General features: G+C 42.5%; 1 protein-coding gene and 1 long non-coding RNA gene across 2 annotated transcripts in view; one reads left to right on the top strand and one right to left on the bottom strand.

Annotated features, from left to right (window-relative positions):
* Positions 1–8,300, bottom strand: part of cltrn (collectrin, amino acid transport regulator) — a 95,281-nt gene extending 86,981 nt beyond the window's left edge. The window contains exons 1-2 of the mRNA XM_067992426.1: positions 8,114–8,300; positions 7,668–7,726 (exon numbers count right to left, since the gene is read on the bottom strand). Coding sequence (XP_067848527.1) covers positions 7,668–7,726; positions 8,114–8,204 — 150 coding nt within the window. The 5' untranslated portion in view covers positions 8,205–8,300. The remainder of the gene's footprint in view (positions 1–7,667; positions 7,727–8,113) is intronic.
* An 815-nt stretch (positions 8,301–9,115) lies between these two features.
* The window catches only part of LOC137327043 (uncharacterized), a 43,881-nt gene continuing 34,435 nt past the window's right edge, over positions 9,116–18,561 (top strand). The window contains exon 1 of the long non-coding RNA XR_010964338.1: positions 9,116–9,557. This is a non-coding gene — a long non-coding RNA (uncharacterized lncRNA). The remainder of the gene's footprint in view (positions 9,558–18,561) is intronic.

An 18,561-nucleotide genomic window follows, 5' to 3' on the forward strand; every position in this document is an offset into this window, starting at 1 on the left:
ACAGTCTCACAATCAGGACATCTTTATACATTCTCACAATCAGTACACCTTTATACCGTCTCACAATCAGTCCACCTTTATAAAGTCTCACAATCAGTCCACCTTTATACAGTCTCACAATCAGTACACCGTTATACAGTCTCACAATCAGTCCACCTTTATACAGTCTCACAATCAGTACACCATTATACAGTCTCACAACCAGTACACCTTTATACAGTCTCACAACCAGTACACCTTTATACAGTCTCACAATCAGTCCACCTTTATACAGTCTCACAATCAGTACACCTTTATACAGTCTCACAATCAGTACACCTTTATACAGTCTCACAACCAGTACACCTTTATACAGTCTCACAATCAGTCCACCTTTATACAATCTCACAATCAGTCCACCTTTATACAGTCTCACAATCAGTACACCTTTATACAGTCTCACAATCAGTACATCTTTATACAGTCTCACAATCAGTACATCTTTATACAGTCTCACAATCAGTACATCTTTATACAGTCTCACAATCAGTCCACCTTTATACAGTCTCACAATCAGTCCACCTTTATACAGTCTCACAATCAGTACACCTTTATACAGTCTCACAATCAGGACATCTTTATACAGTCTCACAATCAGTCCACCTCTATACAGTCTCACAATCAGTACACCTTTATACAGTCTCACAATCAGTACACCTTTATACAGTCTCACAATCAGTACACCTTTATACAGTCTCACAATCAGTCCACCTTTATACAGTCTCACAATCAGTACATCTTTATACAGTTCACAATCAGTCCACCTTTATACAGTCTCACAATCAGTCCACATTTATACAGTCTCACAATCAGTCCACCTTTATACAGTCTCACAATCAGTCCACCTTTATACAGTCTCACAATCAGTCCACCTTTATACAGTCTCACAATCAGTACATCTTTATACAGTCTCACAATCAGTCCACCTTTATACAGTCTCACAATCAGTCCACCTTTATACAGTCTCACAATCAGTCCACCTTTATACAGTCTCACAATCAGTCCACCTTTATACAGTCTCACAATCAGTCCACCTTTATACAGTCTCACAATCAGTACATCTTTATACAGTCTCACAATCAGTCCACCTTTATACAGTCTCACAATCAGTCCACCACTATACAGTCTCACAATCAGTACACCTTTATACAGTCTCACAATCAGTCCACCTTTATACAGTCTCACAATCAGTACACCTTTATACAGTCTCACAATCAGTACACCTTTATACAGTCTCACAATCAGTACACCTTTATACAGTCTCACAATCAGTCCACCTTTATACAGTCTCACAATCAGTACACCTTTATACAGTCTCTCAATCAGTACACCTTTATACAGTCTCACAATCAGTCCACCTTTATACAGTCTCTCAATCAGTACACCTTCATACAGTCTCACAGTCAGTACACCTTTATACAGTCTCATAATCAGTCCACCTTTATACAGTCTCACAATCAGTCCACCTTTATACAGTCTCACAATCAGTACACCTTTATACAGTCTCTCAATCAGTCCTCCTTTATACAGTCTCACACTCAGTCCACCTCTATACAGTCTCACAATCAGTCCACCTTTATACAGTCTCACAATCAGTCCACCTTTATACAGTCTCACAATCAATACACCTTTATACAGTCTCACAATCAGTACACCTTTATACAGTCTCACAACCAGTCCACCTTTATACAGTCTCTCAATCAGTCCAGCTTTATACATTCTCTCAATCAGTCCACCTTTATACAGTCTCACAATCAGTCCACCTTTATACAGTCTCACAATCAGTACACCTTTATACAGTCTCACAATCAGTACACCTTTATACAGTCTCACAATCAGTCCACCTTTATACAGTCTCACAATCAGTACACCTTTATACAGTCTCACAATCAGTCCACCTTTATACAGTCTCACAATCAGTACACCTTTATACAGTCTCACAATCAATCCACCTTTATACAGTCTCTCAATCAGTCCACCTTTATACAGTCTCACAATCAGTACACCTTTATACAGTCTCACAATCAGTACACCTTTAAACAGTCTCAAAATCAGTCCACCTTTATACAGTCTCACAATCAGTCCACCTTTATACAGTCTCACAATCAGTACACCTTTATACAGTCTCACAATCAGTACACCTTTATACAGTCTCACAATCAGTACATCTTTATACAGTCTCACAATCAGTACACCTTTATACAGTCTCACAATCAGTACACCTTTATACAGTCTCACAATCAGTCCACCTTTATACAGTCTCACAATCAGTACACCTTTATACAGTCTCACAATCAGTCCACCTTTATACAGTCTCACAATCAGTCCACCTTTATACAGTCTCACAATCAGTACATCTTTATACAGTCTCACAATCAGTACACCTTTATACAGTCTCACAATCAGTACACCTTTATACAGTCTCACAATCAGTCCACCTTTATACAGTCTCACAATCAGTACACCTTTATACAGTCTCACAATCAGTACACCTTTATACAGTCTCACAATCAGTACACCTTTATACAGTCTCACAATCTGTCCACCTTTATACAATCTCACAATCAGTCCACCTTTATACAGTCTCACAATCAGTACACCTTTATACAGTCTCACAATCAGTACATCTTTATACAGTCTCACAATCAGTACATCTTTATACAGTCTCACAATCAGTACACCTTTATACAGTCTCACAATCAGTCCACCTTTATACAGTCTCACAATCAGTCCACCTTTATACAGTCTCACAATCAGTACACCTTTATACAGTCTCACAATCAGTCCACCTTTATACAGTCTCACAATCAGTCCACCTTTATACAGTCTCACAATCAGTACACCTTTATACAGTCTCTCAATCAGTACACCTTTATACAGTCTCACAATCAGTACACCTTTGTACAGTCTCTCAATCAGTACACCTTTATACAGTCTCACAATCAGTCCACCTTTATACAGTCTCACTATCAGTCCACCTTTGTACAGTCTCACAATCAGTACACCTTTATACAATCTCTCAATCAGTACACCTTTATACAGTCTCACAATCAGTACACCTTTATACAGTCTCTCAATCAGTACACCTTTATACATTCTCACAATCAGTACACCTTTATACAGTCTCTCAATCAGTCCACCTTTATACAGTCTCACAATCAGTCCACCTCTATACAGTCTCACAATCAGTACACCTTTATACAGTCTCACAATCAGTACACCTTTATACAGTCTCACAGTTAGTACACCTTTATACAGTCTCACAATCAGTCCACCTTTATACAGTCTCACAATCACTCCACCTTTATACAGTCTCACAATCAGTACACCTTTATACAGTCTCTCAATCAGTCCACCTTTATACAGTCTCACAATCAGTCCACCTCTATACAGTCTCACAATCAGTACACCTTTATACAGTCTCTCAATCAGTCCACCTTTATACAGTCTCTCAATCAGTCCACCTTTATACAGTCTCACAATCAGTCCACCTCTATACAGTCTCACAATCAGTACACCTTTATACAGTCTCACAATCAGTCCACCTTTATGCAGTCTCACAATCAGTACACCTTTATACAGTCTCACAATCAGTACACCTTTATACAGTCTCACAATCAGTCCACCTTCATACAGTCTCACAATCAGTGCACCTTTATACAGTCTCACAATCAGTACACCTTTATACAGTCTCACAACCAGTCCACCTTTATACAGTCTCACAATCAGTACACCTTTATACAGTCTCACAATCAGTCCACCTTTATACAGTCTCACAATCAGTACACCTTTATACAGTCTCACAATCAGTACACCTTTATACAGTCTCACAATCAGTCCACCTTTATACAGTCTCTCAATCAGTACACCTTTATACAGTCTCACAATCAGTACACCTTTATACAGTCTCACAATCAGTACACCTTTATACAGTCTCAAAATCAGTCCACCTTTATACAGTCTCACAATCAGTCCACCTTTATACAGTCTCACAATCAGTACACCTTTATACAGTCTCACAATCAGTACACCTTTATACAGTCTCACAATCAGTACATCTTTATACAGTCTCACAATCAGTACACCTTTATACAGTCTCACAATCAGTACACCTTTATACAGTCTCACAATCAGTCCACCTTTATACAGTCTCACAATCAGTACATCTTTATACAGTCTCACAATCAGTCCACCTTTATACAGTCTCACAATCAGTCCATCTTTATACAGTCTCACAATCAGTACACCTTTATACAGTCTCACAATCAGTACACCTTTATACAGTCTCTCAATCAGTACACCTTCATACAGTCTCACAATCAGTCCATCTTTATACAGTCTCACAATCAGTACACCTTTATACAGTCTCACAATCAGTCCACCTTTATACAGTCTCACAATCAGTACACCTTTGTACAATCTCACAATCAGTCCACCTTTATACAGTCTCGCAATCAGTACACCTTTATACAGTCTCTCAATCAGTACACCTTTATTCAGTCTCACAATCAGTACACCTTTATACAGTCTCACAGTCAGTACACCTTTATACAGTCTCACAATCAGTCCACCTTTATACAGTCTCACAATCAGTCCATCTTTATACAGTCTCACAATCAGTCCACCTTTATACAGTCTCACAATCAGTACACCTTTATACAGTCTCACAGTCAGTACACCTTTATACAGTCTCACAATCAGTCCACCTTTATACAGTCTCACAATCAGTACATCTTTATACAGTCTCACAATCAGTCCACCTTTATACAGTCTCACAATCAGTCCACCTTTATACAGTCTCACAATCAGTACATCTTTATACAGTCTCACAATCAGTACACCTTTATACAGTCTCACAATCAGTACACCTTTATACAGTCTCACAATCAGTCCACCTTTATACAGTCTCACAATCAGTACACCTTTATACAGTCTCACAATCAGTACACCTTTATACAGTCTCACAATCAGTCCACCTTTATACAGTCTCACAATCAGTACACCTTTATACAGTCTCACAATCAGTCCACCTTTATACAGTCTCACAATCAGTACACCTTTACACAGTCTCACAATCAGTCCCCCTTTATACAGTCTCACAATCAGTACACCTTTATACAGTCTCACAATCAGTACACCTTTATACAGTCTCACAATCAGTACACCTTTACACAGTCTCACAATCAGTCCCCCTTTATACAGTCTCACAATCAGTACACCTTTATACAGTCTCACAATCAGTCCACCTTTACACAGTCATACCCCAGCTAGGAGCAGAAAGAGGATGCTGACCAAAAATATACTCACTTGCAGCCCCAAAAGAAAAGTATGCCTGGACAGGTAAACCTATCTGCAGCATGCTAAGGGAACCTTGGCTTTATAAACAGAGGCATAGAGTGCAAAAGCAGGGAAGTTATGCAAAATATTTATAAAACACTGGTTAGCCCTCAGCTGGAGTATTGTGTCCAATTCTGAGCACTGCACTTTAGGAAGGATGTCAAGACATTAGAGAGGGTGCAGAGGAGATTTACTCGAATGGTACCAGGGATGAGGGACATCAGTTATGTGGAGAGATTGGAGAAGCTGGGATTGTTCTCATTTGAACAGAGAAGGTTAAGGGGAGATTTAATAGAGGTGTTCAAAATTACATGGGATTTGATAAAGTAAATAGGGAGAAACTGTTTCCAGTGGCAGGAGGGCCGGTGACCAGTGGACACAGATTTCAGGTAATTAGCAAAAGAACCAAAGGGGAGATGAGGAGAAATATTTTTATGCAGCGAGTTGCTATGATCTGGAACACACTGCCTGAAAGGGCGGAGGAGGTGTAACTTTCAAAAGGGAATTGGATAAATACTTGAAGGGGAAAATTTTACAGGGCTCTGGGGAAAGAGCAGCGGAATGGGACTGATTGGATAGCTCTTTCAAAGAGCCGGCATGTGCACGATGGGCTGAATGGCCTCCTCCTATGCTGTATGATTCTCTGGTTAATAATGGGGCAGGATGGTGGAGCAAGAGATGTTAAGTATAATGCATAAATAGAAATATATGTGACACATAATTGGGGGTGAATGAGAGGCAGCATGGCTTCAAGTTATTCTGGCATTACTTTAGATACCTGTCTTACGTTTGACTTCACCTTCTCCCTCACACCATCAACATACAAAAGTCCCAACTGACTTGCGCTGCCTGTGTCAGTCACTCTCTGCGGATTGGTGCCGTGCACTCTGCATACCCCAATACAGGAGGTCAGGCAACAGTCTGAGGAGGTTATGTGTGAAAGATGGCAGCAGCACCTGAGGCCAGGTGAGAGTGTGATTGCATTTAGTATTGCAAATGGATTTTGCATTTCCATTCAATTTGTTGAATTCAGTGTTCTTTTGGAAAATGAAATGACTTATACTTGGTATTCCCTGAGATCCCACCTGTGCTTTCATCTTGAAGCAGCTCCAAGTTTGGGACTGCCCTAAAAACGCATGAGGGATTCATGCATCAATGCCACCTGGCAAAAGGCAACGTGGCTGCTGTTGTTTACCTGCCATGGCTTAGTTATTTCCCCCAACTTAATGTCACTTTACAAGGATCAACTGAAGGAGACTAATGGAGCTGACTCATGTGGAGGTTTGGCTACGTAGGCTCACATTCCAGTACTTTACCAAAGTAACTGATCACCCAATTTCCGTACACAAGCACTTTCCAGCCGGGATGACTGGAAAGTGATCTACATAGAATTACATAGAATGGATAGCACTGAAACAGGCCATTTGGCCCAACAGGTCCATGCTGGTGTTGATACTCCACACAAGCCTCCTCCCTCCCTACTTCATCGAACCCCATCAGCATATCCTTCTATTCCTTTCTCCCTCATGTGTTCATCCAGCTGCCCCTTAAATGTATCTATGCTATTTGCTTGTGGTGGTGAGTTCCACGTTCTAACCACTCTCTGGGTGAAGAACTACCTCAGAGCCACATGCATCTTTTGAATACCGACATCAACAATACTAATACTGTGCCTCGATAACCTCCATAGTCTTGTTTAATCTGGCCCCTAATCTGGGAATGCTAAAACAATCAGGAATTTTCTTGCCATCTTGGGTACAGGAGCAGAAGATGGATATTCATCTTTTTTTAAAATGATAAAACCTCATATTTACTTATTTCTACTGAATAAATTGAATCAAAAAGGTGACAGGGAAGTTCAAAGTAGCTTGCTGGTGGTTATAAGGGTGTGAATGATGGAAGCATTGAAAGTTACAAAAGCCTGCACTGACAGCATATGAACAGGAGGAGGCCATTCAGCCCCTCGAGCCTGTTCCGCCATTCAATGAGATCATGGCTGATCTGTATCTTAACTCCTTCCTCCCGCCTTGGTTCCGTAACCCTTAGTATGTTTGCCTTACAAAATCGATCAATCTCAGTACTGAAATTGTCAATTGATCCCCAGGCTCAACAGCTTTTTGGGGGAGAGAGTTCCAGATTTCCACTCCCCTTTGTGTGAAGAAATGCTTCCTGACATTACCCCTGAACGGCCTAGCTCTTGCTCTGGACTCCCCCACCAGAGGAAATAGTTTCTCTCTATCTACCCTATCGAATCCTTTAATCATCTTAAACAACAATAAAGGTGAACTTACTGCCTGGTCTCCAAGGGCAGCATGCAGGCTGATCCGCACTTTATGAGCATAAGGTGAATCTGAAATTAATGATAATCAGAAAAATATCAAACTCACAAAGAAAAACACAACTGTTCCTTCAAGTAGCGGGTTATCTGTGTTGTTAAATGAAGTTGAGATATTTTGTAAAGAGTCGCTGTGAGTCAGAAGGCTTAAAACGCCCAAACCCCATAATATGCATTGAATTTCAGGGTCATTTCTGAACTGATTGTAATCTGATTTGGAATTGGTTAATGGTCAGCTATGGTATTATGTCAAAAAAATCTGAAGTAATTTGATACCAAAAATCAAACCATAACAGTAAATTGGAGGAAGGTTATCCCAAGGCATCTTTAAATTATGATGATATAAGAAAAAAAAGCTGTAAATTCACAAAAAGGAAAAAGCTTTAATCGAGACTGACGTACCTTTAGAACAGATCTTTTGGAGTGGTGTGATGACCCCAGACTCTGCCGCCATGAAAACATTGAAAACGATGAGCAAAATCCCAAACCTCATCCTCACAATTTGAAGGAAACTGCAAGGAATAACCCAGAGAGAATTCCACCTTATGTTCTCTGTGACCCACAAACAACCAGCAGGAACGGGAAGAAAATGCATCTACTGGTTTGTAAAAGGCTTAATTATTAAAGGAGGATGTCCCCGGTAAACAGTGCAAACCTGTCACGACTGCACTTCAACCAAATGAAAATACTGTCACTTACTGGGAAAAAAAATCTCAACAAACAAACTCGCCAGAAAAAAAAGTTTACTGTGAAGAAGTGGCTGTAATTGAAACCGTGGTCTGTAAAGACTTCATTTATCTGAAGAACAACAGCCAAATGTAGGAATTAAAATGCTTGACAGATTTGCAAAAGCTTTAATGGGTACAAACCTAATTTGCTTTATTCTCCAAAACAAGTAACTCTTTCCAGGAAGGGATTTTTACATTTCTACACACCACATTCTTTCACAAATCCATTCAATTAAATTCTACTTTATTCATCTCTTCCCTAAAGATTTTCTGACAATGGGCCAGATTTTATTTTCCGAATGCATGCATTAATACTAACAGAAATACTACTTTTATATATAAATACATATATATGTTGTTTGCATTTAAAGTGAGGGTGTCTGTGCTGGGAAATCAAACACTTTGCCATCTGTTTCCACCTAATGTTAGCATCAAGTACTTGCAGATCCAGAGAAATAGACTGAGATACACAGCAAGAACTTTGCGCAAAAACAAGCCCCAAATTCCTCCTTTAACAAAATAAACAGCAGACTGCCGGCGTTTTGTTCATAATTAATAGAATCGTGGCAGTGCATGGGTTTGAAATGTGCAATTTTTTTAGTGGATCATTAATTATGGACAAAAATAAGCCTTCTGCTTCTGGGCCTGATTGAAACCTGCTGCAGAAAAGAGTGCGTTTGGCACAGGTCTGAGCTGACTGTCCACTTCCAGCAACCTCCCCGCACCACATTCGATAAAGATAACAAGAAAACAGGCCTGAATTAAATAGACAGTTAACAATAAACCTAGTCCGTGAATTATTATATTGCCTCACTCTCTGGAATTCCAGACATCCTTTTGCAAAGATGCAGATGCCGTGTGAATCTGTCTCTACTGATATTTATATCCTGAGAAACCCTGAGAACAGCTGAGAGGAGCGGATCGGAGCAGAGGGAGCATCCCATAAAAAGGCGGGATTTCGGAGCGCCGAGAACAGCTGAGAGGAGCGGATCGGAGCAGAGGGAGCGTCCCATAAAAAGGCGGGATTTCGGAGGGAGCTGCGACCGAGTTCGAAGTGACGTCAGGAATCAGATCGGGACGCGACACAGGGGAGGCACCTGATTGGTGAGTAGGTTCAGGTGAGTATTTCTACTTTTATACAGCAACTAAAATTAAAAGAAAGGGAAGGTCTGCAGGTCTGATAGCAAGTAGCGTTTATTTTTTAGTGAATCAAGGTCCCTAGTGTAGTTAACATTCTCTAAATTAAGAATAATTTAAAGGAGTAAACTCCTTAAAGGGAGTGGTAAGTAGTTTTTCTTTCCTTTTTTATTCTCTTGACATTGTAGTTGTTCTTAAGCTAACTTAAGAGTTAAGTCATGGCAGGAGATCCCACAGCCGTGTCATGTTCCTCTTGTGGGATGTGGGAATTCAGGGATCCTTCCTGTATCCCTGATTCCTTCACCTGCGGGAAGTGTGTCCAGCTGCAGCGACTGTTTGACCGCTTGACGGCTCTGGAGCTGCGGATGGACTCACTTTGGAGCATCCACGATGCTGAGAAAGTCGTGGATAGCACGTTCAGTGAGTTGGTCACACCACAGATAAAAATTACTGAGGGAGATAGTGAATGGGTGACCAACAGACAGAGGAAGGGTAGGAAGGCAGTGCAGGGGTCCCCTGCGGTCATCTCCCTCCAAAACAGGTATACCGTTTTGGATACTGTTGGGGGAGATGGCTCACCAGGGGAAGGTGGCAGCGGCCAGGTTCATGGCACCGTGGCTGGCTCTGCTGCACAGGAGGGCAGGAAAAAGAGTGGCAGAGCTATAGTGATAGGGGACTCGATTGTAAGGGGAATAGACAGGCGTTTCTGCGGACGCAACCGAGACTCCAGGATGGTATGTTGCCTCCCTGGTGCAAGGGTCAGGGATGTCTCGGAGCGGCTGCAGGACATTCTGGAGGGGGAGGGTGAAAAGTCAGTTGTCGTGGTGCATATAGGCACCAACGATATAGGTAAAAAACAGGATGAGGTCCTACAAGCTGAATTTAGGGAGTTAGGAGTTAAACTAAAGAGTAGGACCTCAAAGGTAGTAATCTCAGGATTGCTACCAGTGCCACGGGCTAGTCAGAGTAGGAATGACAGGATAGCTAGGATGAATACGTGGCTTGAGAGATGGTGCAAGAGGGAGGGATTCAAATTCCTGGGCCATTGGAACCGGTTCTGGGGGAGGTGGGACCAGTACAAATTGGACGGTCTGCATCTGGGCAGGACTGGAACCAATGTCCTCGGGGGAGTGTTTGCTAGTGCTGTTGGGGAGGGTTTAAACTAATGTGGCAGGGGGATGGGAACCGATGCAGGAAGTCAGTGGGAAGTAAAGTGGTGACAGAAACAAAAGGCAGTAAGGGAGAGTGTACAGAACATGACCGGACAGATGGTGTGAGAAAGCAGGGCAAAGACCAAGGGAAGTCTAGATTAAACTGCATTTATTTCAATGCAAGAAGTCTGATGGGCAAGGCAGATGAACTCAGGGCATGGATGGGTACATGGGACTGGGATGTTATAGCTATTACTGAAACATGGCTAAGGGAGGGGCAGGACTGGCAGCTCAATGTTCCAGGGTACAGATGCTATAGGAAAGATAGAGCAGGAGGTAAGAGAGGAGGGGGAGTTGCGTTCTTGATTAGGGAGAACATCACGGCAGTAGGGAGAGGGGATATATCCGAGGGTTCGCCCACCGAGTCTATATGGGTAGAACTGAACAATAAGAAGGGAGAGATCACTTTGATAGGATTGTACTACACACCCCCAAATAGTCAACGGGAAATTGAGGAGCAAATATGTAAGGAGATTACAGACAGCTGCAAGAAAAATAGGGTGGTAATAGTAGGGGACTTTAACTTTCCCAACATTGACTGGGACAGCCATAGCATTAGGGGCTTGGATGGAGAGAAATTTGTTGAGTGTATTCAGGAGGAATTTCTCATTCAGTATGTGGATGGCCCGACTAGAGAGGGGGCAAAACTTGACCTCCTCTTGGGAAATAAGGAAGGGCAGGTGACAGAAGTGTTAGTGAGGGATCACTTTGGGACCAGTGATCATAATTCCATTAGTTTTAAGATAGCTCTGGAGAATGATAGGTTTGGCCCAAAAGTTAAAATTCTAAATTGGGGAAAGGCCAATTTTGATGGTATTAGACAGGAACTTTCAGAAGTTGATTGGGAGAGTCTGTTGGCAGGCAAAGGGACGTCTGGTAAGTGGGAGGCTTTCAAAAGTGTGTTAACCAGAGTTCAGGGTAAGCACATTCCTTATAAAGTGAAGGGCAAGGCTGGTAGAAGTAGGGAACCTTGGATGACTCGGGAGATTGAGGCCCTAGTCAAAAAGAAGAAGGAGGCATATGACATACATAGACAGCTGGGATCAAGTGGATCCCTTGAAGAGTATAGAGATTGCCGGAGTAGAGTTAAGAGAGAAATCAGGAGGGCAAAAAGGGGACATGAGATTGCTTTGGCAGATAAGGCAAAGGAGAATCCAAAGAGCTTCTACAAATACATAAAGGGCAAAAGAGTAACTAGGGAGAGAGTAGGGCCTCTTAAGGATCAACAAGGTCATCTATGTGCGGAACCACAAGAGATGGGTGAGATCCTAAATGAATATTTCACATCGGTATTTACGGTTGAGAAAGCCATGGATGTTAGGGAACTTGGGGAAATAAATAGTGATGTCTTGAGGAGTGTACATATTACAGAGAGGGAGGTGCTGGAAGTCTTAACGTGCATCAAGGTAGATAAATCTCCGGGACCTGATGAAATGTATCCCAGGACGTTATGGGAGGTTAGGGAGGAAATTGCGGGTCCCCTAGCAGAGATATTTGAATCATCGACAGCTACAGGTGAGGTGCCTGAAGATTGGAGGGTAGCAAATGTTGTGCCTTTGTTTAAGAAGGGCGGTAGGGAAAAGCCTGGGAACTACAGACCGGTGAGCCTGACATCTGTAGTGGGTAAGTTGTTAGAGGGTATTCTGAGAGACAGGATCTACAGGCATTTGGAGAGGCAGGGACTGATTAGGAACAGTCAGCATGGTTTTGTGAGAGGAAAATCATGTCTCACGAATTTGATTGAGTTTATTGAAGGGGTAACCAAGAAGATAGATGAGGGCTGTGCAGTAGACGTGGTCTACATGGACTTCAGCAAAGCCTTTGACAAGGTACCGCATGGTAGGTTGTTACATAAGGTTAAATCTCACGGGATCCAAGGTGAGGTAGCCAATTGGATACAAAATTGGCTTGACGACAGAAGACAGAGGGTGGTTGTCGAGGGTTGTTTTTCAAACTGGATGCCTGTGTCCAGCGGTGTGCCTCAGGGATCGGTGCTGGGTCCGCTGTTATTTGTTATTTATATTAATGATTTGGATGAGAATTTAGGAGGCATGGTTAGTAAGTTTGCAGATGACACCAAGATTGGTGGCATTGTGGACAGTGAAGAAGGTTATCTAGGATTGCAACGGGACCTTGATAAATTGGGCCAGTGGGCCGATGAATGGCAGATGGAGTTTAATTTAGATAAATGTGAGGTGATGCATTTTGGTAGATCGAATCGGGCCAGGACCTACTCCGTTAATGGTAGGGCGTTGGGGAGAGTTATAGAACAAAGAGATCTAGGAGTACAGGTTCATAGCTCCTTGAAAGTGGAGTCACAGGTGGATAGGGTGGTGAAGAAGGCATTCGGCATGCTTGGTTTCATTGGTCAGAACATTGAATGCAGGAGTTGGGATGTCTTGTTGAAGTTGTACAGGGCATTGGTGAGGCCACACTTGGAATACTGTGTACAGTTCTGGTCACCCTATTATAGAAAGGATATTATTAAACTAGAAAGAGTGCAGAAAAGATTTACTAGGATGCTACCGGGACTTGATGGTTTGACTTATAGGGAGAGATTGGATAGACTGGGACTTTTTTCCCTGGAGAGTAGGAGGTTAAGGGGTGATCTTATAGAAGTCTATAAAATAATGAGGGGCATAGATAAGGTAGATAGTCAAAATCTTTTCCCAAAGGTAGGGGAGTCTATAACGAGGGGACATAGATTTAAGGTGAGAGGGGAGAGATACAAAAGGGTCCAGAGGGGCAATTTTTTCACTCAAAGGGTGGTGAGTGTCTGGAACGAGCTGCCAGAGGCAGTAGTAGAGGCGGGTACAATTTTGTCTTTTAAAAAGCATTTGGACAGTTACATGGGTAAGATGGGTATAGAGGGATATGGGCCAAGTGCAGGCAATTGGGACTAGCTTAGTGGTATAAACTGGGCGACATGGACATGTTGGGCCGAAGGGCCTGTTTCCATGTTGTAACTTCTATGATTCTATGATTCTATAAACAGTTGAAGGGTAGGTTCTCTCGGAAACCCTTTAGATGGAAGGAGATTAATGCTATGCTTTGTTGAAAGTACAATCATTACCACTGAAAGTATCAGCAATGTGGCAGTTAAAAAGATCCCTGTTTTATGTAAATTGGCAGTGTCAGGGTGGAGATTTTCGGTGTGGACAAGATGACTGTAGCTGCCTTCTCTAGCCTAGAAACACCAGGTAAAACCCTCTTTTAAAGGCAGTAATGATATCTTCAATGACATTACTGTCACTGTGATTCCTTTACTATCTTGCCCTTGATGCTATGAGAAGTAACCCTGTAAATTAGGCGTGGTCATTAACACTGGGAAAATACAATTAGGTAATGTTGCGTCCATTTTCAAAAAGAATGACAAAGCAGAAACAGGCAATTATCAATCCATTAGTCTTACTTCAATATTATGTTAAATAATTGAAACAATAACAGTCCCCACCAGTTATAATGGGCGTGCTAGTGTTAACGCAATTTGCCCGCTGTAAGAAGTGGCCGGTAGATTGTGTGAGAACACATTGGGATTAAGTGCTGCGGCTCTTTTTTATAGTACTTTGAACTAATCAACTCAAAAGCATTTAAAAGGGCAAATTAAATAATATTGTTAAAATAGATTAATCATCGTGTTTAGTGCATAGAAAACTATGATGCATTGCACAGGTGTCTGAAATGTGCTACAGGAGAACAAAAGTTAACAGCATCATCCTGATGACTGGTGGCAACTTGTGAACATTAAGATGACAAAGCTTCCATCTCCCATATCTTGTCTCTGGCCACGTACTCCAATATCACAACAGTGAGAACCACCCTTAGATCCACAGCTGCCCAAAATAACCAGCACATTTAATGGGACTCAAGTGGCACCTTTGTAATTGGCTTCCGTGGTTAATGCCATTTGCCCTATATCGGCGGCTGGTGTGATAAGCATGGCTGGTGTAAGTAGTGGGGACTGTAATAAGATCATTTATACAATAATAACCTCGTGAGCAGCAGGCAACATGGATTCAGAAGACCTGACAAATCACCGTGACTTTTTTAAGGAAGTATTAAGCCGAATGGTCCAAAGGAATGGTGAACCTGGTCTTCCGAATAGCATTTGACGAAGTTTTTCACAAAAGACTATTAGTTAAGGCCAAAGCAACGAAGATCCAAGGTAAATCTTTGGAATGGATAAGAAATTAGCTGGGGTAGAAAACAGCGGATCCATTTTAAAGGAGTGATATCGGGATTGGGGGGTGCTGCTGGGTAGGAGGCTTCAGGGATTGGTTTGTTACATTTCTAATTTACATCAATGACTTGGATCCAGAAACTCAAAAATTAAGACAAATTTACAGGTAATACCAAACCAGGATACTGAGAAGGCAGCTGGAGAAATGCAAAATGAGTTGGTAAACATATGACTGGCCAAACTAGTGTGAAATACTGCACATAGGATGGAAAATGGACAACATTGATACTTCATCAATGGGGTTGAAATAGCTGAGGATGAAGTTGAAAGTGATCTGGGGATTTAGTAGGTTCTGCACCCAACATGTCCAGAAAATACAGAGCAGCAATCAACAAAGCAAATAGGACAATGAGCCACATAACCAAATAACTAGGATACAAGTCAAGGAAAGTCATGTTCGAACTCTTTCGTGCTCTGGTCAGACCATGCCTCGAGTGGTGTCCAGTCTTGGTCACTAAGATACAGGGGAGAAATTGAAGCATTGGAGACAATGCCAAGAACAGCCATAAGATTGATCCCTAGTGTCAGAGGTCTGAGGTATAAGGAATGACTGAAGAAAGCTGTTTTTTGAAAGAGGTGATCCTGTAAAGATTTATGAAGGATAGTAAATGGTATGGAAAAGGTAAATCTGAAATATTACCTTAAGCTAAAAAGTGAGAGTAGGGGAAGGAGACACAAGCTCAAACCAGTAAAATCCAAATTTAGGCCTGATTTCAGGAAGTTCTTCCTCGCACTAAGAAGTACCAACACGTGGACTGGACTTCCAGGTAAAAAGCAGAGGCAAAAACCTGAAATTATTCAAAAAACAACTGGATATGCAATGGGTGGGGCTGTAGGGTCTTGTAGGGGTAACCTAAGATGGGCTTAATGGCCTTCTTCATCTGTATTTATCTTGTGACCTTGTGATCAGATGGGTGGGTGGTACGTCACTATGCCACAGGGTTTGCAGCAAATATAATTCCCCATGCAGTGGTGCCTGGTTCCTAAACTCAGCTAACAGGAGAAGTGTGTGTGTTAACAGAGTTCTCAACCCTGAATTCTCTGGGATATCTCAGAACTAATATTTTGCCTTTGAATTTCAGTAGTGTTCTCCTGATTTCCCACTGTAACTTTATCAGAAACCCTGGAGAAATGGCTTAAATGACCAATTTTAGCCAATTTCTATGGGGTTCCACTAATCTCCCACTAGAGAGGCCCCATAGAAATTCTAGACCTTTGTGTCTTTGGTCCTGGGAAGATCTCCACCAGGAAGTGGTCACCCCGCAGCCATAGGGAGATCAGGAGGATAGTAAGTGAGTGGCCATCCGGCATTGTAGGAGGAGGCAGGCAGTGCAGGAATCCTCCGGCCACGGTCTAACCGATTTTCAGTGCTGAATACTGGTGAAGGTGACGGCCTCAGGGTGACTGCACCTGCACCTAGTGCAGTCTAGAGAAAATCCATGGCACTGTGGAGCAAAGGACTGCACGGGGGGCACAGTGAAGTGTAGAAATTCAGTTGTCATAGGGAATTCGATAGTCAGGGGGATAGACAGGCGTTTCTGCAACTGCCGACATGAGTCCCGTATGATGCGTTGCCTCTCTGGTGCCAGGGTGAAGGATATCAGTGAGAGGGTGCAGGACATTCTGCAGAGGGAAGGGGAACAGCCAGAAGTCGTGGTCCATATTGGAACCTATGACACAGGAAAGAAAAGGGTTGAGGTCCTACAGACCGAGTTTCAGGAGCTAGGGAGGAGACTAAAGAGCAGGACCTCTAAGGTGGTAATATCTGGATTACTCCCAGTGTCACCTGCCAGTGAGTATAGGAACAGTAAGATAAAGCAGGTTAATGTGTGGCTGGAGAAACGGTGCAGGAGAGAGGGCTTCAGATTCCTGGGGCATTGGGACCAATTCTAGGGCAGGAGGGACCTGTTGGACGGGTTGCACCTGAACAGGGCTGGGACTAATGTCCTCACGGGGAGGTTAATTAGTACTGTGGGAGAGGATTTAAACTAAATTGGCAAGGGGAGGGGAATCAAGATGAAGCATCAGAGAAGAGAAACAAGGAACACAGAGGATTGGGCGAGACAAACAGCATTAGAGTAAAGAAATAGGAGCGATCAGACAGGGCAAATGTGAGGCAGATTAAAGCGGGTTTGGAGTGCATGTGCGTAAATGCATGGAGCGTAACGAATAAGATTGGTGAGCTGCAGGCACAAGTCGCCACATGGGACTATGATATAGTGACAATAACGGAGACCTGGTTCAAACAAGGGGAGGAATGGGAGCTTAATATTCCCAGCTACAACTTATTCAGGAGAAATAGGGAAGGAAAAAAGGAGGGGTGGGGGGTTGCAGTATTGATTAAAGATACTGTTACAGCCCTAGAAAGGGATGATGTGCTTGAGGGTTCAAAGACAGAATCTATTTGTTTAGTGTTTGTAAACAATTTTACAACACCAAGTTATAGTCCAGCAATTTTATTTTAAATTCACAAGCTTTCGGAGATTTCCTCCTTCCTCAGGCAAATGTTTCATTTGCCTGAGGAAGGAGGAAATCTCCGAAAGCTTGTGAATTTAAAATAAAATTGCTGGACTATAACTTGGTGTTGTAAAATTGTTTACAATTGTCAACCCCAGTCCATCACCGGCATCTCCACATCTATTTGTTTAGAGTTAAGAACCAGAACAGGAGCTGTTACACTGCTGGGTGTATCCTATAGACCACCAAATAGAGGGAAGGAGATAGAGGAGCAAATCTGTAAGCAAAGTTCAGAAAGCTATAAAAACAATAGAGTAGTGATAATGGGGGACTTCAATTATCCCAATATAAAGTGGGAATAGAAACATAGAAACATAGAAAATAGGAGCAAGAGTAGGCCATTCGGCCCTTCGGGCCTGCTCCGCCATTCAAAATGATCATGGCTGATCGTCTAACTCAGTACCCTGTTCCCGCTTTTTCCCCATATCCCTTGATCCCTTTAGCATTAAGAAATATATGTATCTCCTTCTTGAATATATTTAATGACTTGGCCTCCACTGCCTTCTGTGGTAGAGAATTCCACAGGTTCACCACCCTCTGAGTGAAGAAATTTCTCCTCATCTCGGTTCTAAATGGCATATCCCGTATCCTGAGACTGTGACCCCTGGTTCTGGACCCCCCAGTCATAGGGAACATCCTCCCTGCATCTAGTCTGTCTAGTCTTGTTAGAATTTTATATGTTTCGATGAGATCACCTCTCATTCTTCTAAACTCTAGTGAATATAGGCCTAGTCGACCCAATCTCTCCTCATACGTCAGTCCTGCCATCCCAGGAATCAGTCTGGTAAACCTTCGTTGCACTCCCTCCATGGCAAGGACATCCTTCCTCAGATAAGGAGACCAAAACTGCACACAATACTCCAGATGTGGTCTCAACAAGGCCCTGTATAACTGCAGTAAGACATCCCTGCTCCTGTACTCAAATCCTCTTGCAATGAAGGCCAGCATACCATTCGCCTTCCTAACTGCTTGCTGCACCTGAATGCTCGCTTTCAGCGACTGGTGTACAAGGACACC

Source organism: Heptranchias perlo, chromosome 11 (assembly GCF_035084215.1).
Source record: "Heptranchias perlo isolate sHepPer1 chromosome 11, sHepPer1.hap1, whole genome shotgun sequence".
In the NCBI taxonomy this organism is placed as follows: Eukaryota; Metazoa; Chordata; class Chondrichthyes; order Hexanchiformes; family Hexanchidae; genus Heptranchias; species Heptranchias perlo.